This window comes from Chelonus insularis, unplaced genomic scaffold (assembly GCF_013357705.1).
Source record: "Chelonus insularis isolate UGA/USDA-ARS -01 unplaced genomic scaffold, ASM1335770v1 contig_67_pilon, whole genome shotgun sequence".
NCBI classification, from domain to species: domain Eukaryota; kingdom Metazoa; phylum Arthropoda; class Insecta; order Hymenoptera; family Braconidae; genus Chelonus; species Chelonus insularis.
The window spans coordinates 137,310-141,157 of NW_023276701.1; the positions used below are offsets into that span (position 1 = coordinate 137,310).

The 3,848-nt window shown below is 28.4% G+C and overlaps 1 protein-coding gene across 1 annotated transcript; it reads left to right on the forward strand.

Annotated features, from left to right (window-relative positions):
* Window positions 1–748: 748 nt before the first annotated feature.
* On the forward strand, window positions 749–2,692 carry LOC118070742 (uncharacterized). The gene is made up of 6 exons (XM_035089528.1): window positions 749–818; window positions 1,138–1,344; window positions 1,422–1,589; window positions 1,805–2,007; window positions 2,313–2,472; window positions 2,571–2,692. Exons 1-6 carry the CDS (start codon window positions 749–751, stop codon window positions 2,690–2,692), a joined length of 930 nt encoding a protein of 309 aa, XP_034945419.1.
* The last annotated feature ends 1,156 nt before the right edge of the window (window positions 2,693–3,848 follow it).

Here is a 3,848-nt window from a genome sequence, read left to right on the forward strand (position 1 = left end):
GTCAATAATATGGAATTGTGTTCATAACAATTGAACATTGTTACTAACGAGTGATTATTGATCATAGTAATATTTAAATAATAAGTTTTAAATTGTTATAAACAATAAAAATAGGGACCCTTTCTATATATATGAGTACTTTTAACGGATAATTTTTTCGTTTACTAAAAAAATGTTACCAACCGTATGCCATAAATGAACATACTTTTTTCGTGTATAACAATGAAATTCGTTGTAAATAATGAAAAAAAGGATCTATGAGGTACATTCGAATTCTTCTAACGCACAATTTTTTCTTTCACTGAAATAAAGTAACTAACCATATCGAATGAATATAAACAGACTCATTTCGTTTATTACAATGCCATTTGTTATAAAAAATGGAAACGGGTTCTATTCAAATTGTTTTTTTATTTTTTCCACTGGGAAGTTGGTCGTGTGGACCTTTCGGGTCGCACCCAGACCACTGCAGAGCACTGATATTTTTTTATGATAGAAGTAACGTGAATCACTAAAATACATTCTTTATATATTTATGAATATCATACTTGCAAGACTAGGTTTCAAGTATTCTTCATAACCTCATTGTCTACAAAAATGTATACTACGATACATTAATTTGTAATGAATAATTTGTAGATAAAGTTGATATGAAAATCTTCATCTATGTTTCAAGTAATTATTTGACTACTGTATTTACTCTTTTACTATTTTCCCAGCTTTTTATTTTTTGGATAATTTTACTATTATGGAATTTGCTGTTGTAAAATTTTCCAAAGACGGCACTTCTTCGGAAATTCCTGTGAAATGGATAATCGGTGATGACAATGAGAGGTGCTGGTGGCCATCTAAACGCACAAAAAATATTTCGACCTTGATACAAAGAAATGTGGACCCAAAAGACCACTGGGATGAAGAAGAAATTTCTGAAATTACATTTTGCTGTATATATTTTTAAAATATATATTGCTTATATTAAGAAAATTTACCACACTTGAATAGAGATTTTTTTTCTAACTTTTCCAATTTTTTTCATTATAATACCAATTAATGTTACTATTAAAATAATCACAACTAATTTGTTAAATCATTTCTTATAAGCACTAACAGAACTCGATTGAAAAATATTATTCACAGGAACATATGAAAAAGCAAGACATCTTGCTGAAAATTTGAATTATACTTCAGAGGACGACGGTCAATCTGGAAGAGGAAGAAGAACAAAGTTCCGTAATACGCGATATCAAGATACTTCTGATGATGAAAATAATAATGGACGGTTCTCTTCATTAGATTTACCTCCATCATTGGCGACAAATACTTCTCCGCAAGAAGATAATACTGGTAAATAGTTACAGAAATACCATAAATTCAATAATTTATTCGTATTATTGTTGGTTACATTTTGATTTTGCGTGTAGAACTTAACATTAATGAGTTACCAATCATTTATGAAGAATCACCAACAATTGAAAGAACTACTACTGAAGGAACTCGTGACTCATTCAATGAAGAAAATGTGCAAATAGCCCAATCTCTCGACCTTAACAGCTATCAACAAGGATTGCTAAATTTACAAGAATTAAAAGGTAAAATTACTAGACAATATTTTATTTTGTTCGATTCTATGATAAACGATAAAGTTATTATTTTGAAACTTTATTATAAAACGACGAAGTCGTTTCAATGAAACTTTATTCTAAAAGACAAGAAAATTGATTTTTAAGTTTGATTTTCAATTTAATTGAAAATATTTCTCTACGCTCTATAATTAGCAATTTTATTCCTAATTTTCCTTACTCAGATCAACTTTTTTCAATTCAAAGAATTGTTGTCAGATTGGATTTAAAAATTGACGACTTAGCTCAAAGAGTAGATAAAATAGGTCCTTTACCTAAACTAATAGGTACCACGAAAAATATACAAAAAATATTACCACTCAGTAGCCGAGAAGCAGTTGATAACTTTGAAAAGCATTTAGAAAATACTACTATTATGAATGAATTTGTAAGTATGCATGAAATACTTTAAAGAAAGTCTTGCAACATTATATAAATTTTAACTTATATTTCAATTCAAACTATTTTTAGCAATCAAATGAAATTATACGTTATTATATTTGAAAACAATGTTTTTTTTCTACAATATCATTTTTAAAAGAGAACATCGTCTCGTTTTACTAGCATCTGCTATAAATATAAATATTTTGTATTTTAATTATATTCATAATCAATTGATTATATTTATTATTCCATTTTATCATTTTGATATATCTATATTTTTGAAGCGTACAATTATTTTTTGTTTTTCAGCTTATTTATATTGATAGAGTTTGTGGTAATACCCCTGAAGAAAATGTAAGGCAAATTTTCTCCGAAGTTTTTACCAATGAATTCGCCAAAAACCATACATGGGCTGGGAGGAAAAATAAATTTTGTGATTCTCAGTTGAAAATGATCAGAACTATGAAAGGTAATTAGTAATAGAATTTAGTTGATTTAAAAAAATGCATTTTCATTATTCTTTTAGTGAAAATGATTTCAATTCCACTCTAATTTATGTTATGTTAGATAAAATATCAAGTGAATGGGCTGGATTCCGTGAAAATAATTTCGATCGAGAAGGAAAAGAGTGGTTTCGATTGGGAAATCAGAGATTCACTCGAGAAGAAACGAAGAAATGGTTTTTTTAAATCTCCATTCCAAAAAAGTATTATTAACATTAAAAAGTTGATCAATGAGTACAAAAAATTTTTAGTATTTATGATTTTCTGCTGAAGTATTGTTATTACAGCAAAAAAAATTCTCTTCCATTCTCTCAATTTAGATCATTCAATTACTTGTAGTAAAAAAATATCTGCAATGACTTACTCATCTAATATAATACAATAAACAAAAATAAAGATTAAAATCTCGAGGATAAGAATGTAACTCCTATTAAAGACATACCTGTAGTAAGGTATTTGAAGATGTTCGATTCTAAGCTCTTGTCCAAAGAATAAGAAACAAAGTATGGCATACGAGAGTTAAAAGGTAATCAATTGATGACGGGTGATTCTGAAGTCAGGTTCGACAATAATTTTATCCATATTGGTGATAAAAAATTCAACACTACTTCTATTGGCATTATTATTTATGAATTTACCTGATCAATCAAAAATAACAAAAGAAGATGGAAACATGTATGGCAGAATTATCAGTATGATAAACGGCTATCGGAAGCATTATATTCCCGACAAAAGTATCAGAGTAGATAAGAATTTAAAAAAATTCACCGACATAATCAGTAAATATATACCAAAAAGTGGGGAAAGTTTACCACAGTATATGATTAAACATAAACAAAATCATCCTACCGATTACATTTATTGGAATGATCCCAATGAACTTGTAGATCGACTTAATTCACTTATTGCATCTCAAACTGCTGGAAATTTCAGTCATACTAATGAAATTCTATCAATTTTAGAGGAATTACGCGAAGCTAAAATTATTTATTAATCTAATGTATTCTACACAGCTACTCATTCTTTGAAGGACTTTTGAAGTGAGACGTTTAAAAATGAGTGTTGACGTTTTTGGACGACAGTTAGCAAAAGATATTGTGAAAAGTGATATCCGTGGGCCTCCTGGTAAAGGATTCAAATTAACTGCGGATCAACAGTTTGACATAGATCATAAGAGATTGTGTAATCTCGCTGAACCAGTAGATTTGAATGATGCAACATCATTAGGAGTAATTGAAAAACAGATTATAATTTTGAAAAATTTTATTGAAATAGAATTACGTCTGTTACACGGAACTGTAGCAAATTCAAGGAAAATCATTGAAGAAAATAGAGAAAAAAT

What these genes read in the sequence shown, in the direction of transcription:
- LOC118070742 (XM_035089528.1), top strand. Translation starts at nt 749, where the DNA reads ATGGAATTTGCTGTTGTAAAATTTTCCAAAGACGGCACTTCTTCGGAA. An exon ending in AAATTTACAAGAATTAAAAG is followed by an intron (nt 1,590 to 1,804) that starts GTAAAATTACTA and finishes TTCCTTACTCAG; the next exon opens with ATCAACTTTTTTCAATTCAA. An exon ending in CTACTATTATGAATGAATTT is followed by an intron (nt 2,008 to 2,312) that starts GTAAGTATGCAT and finishes TTTGTTTTTCAG; the next exon opens with CTTATTTATATTGATAGAGT.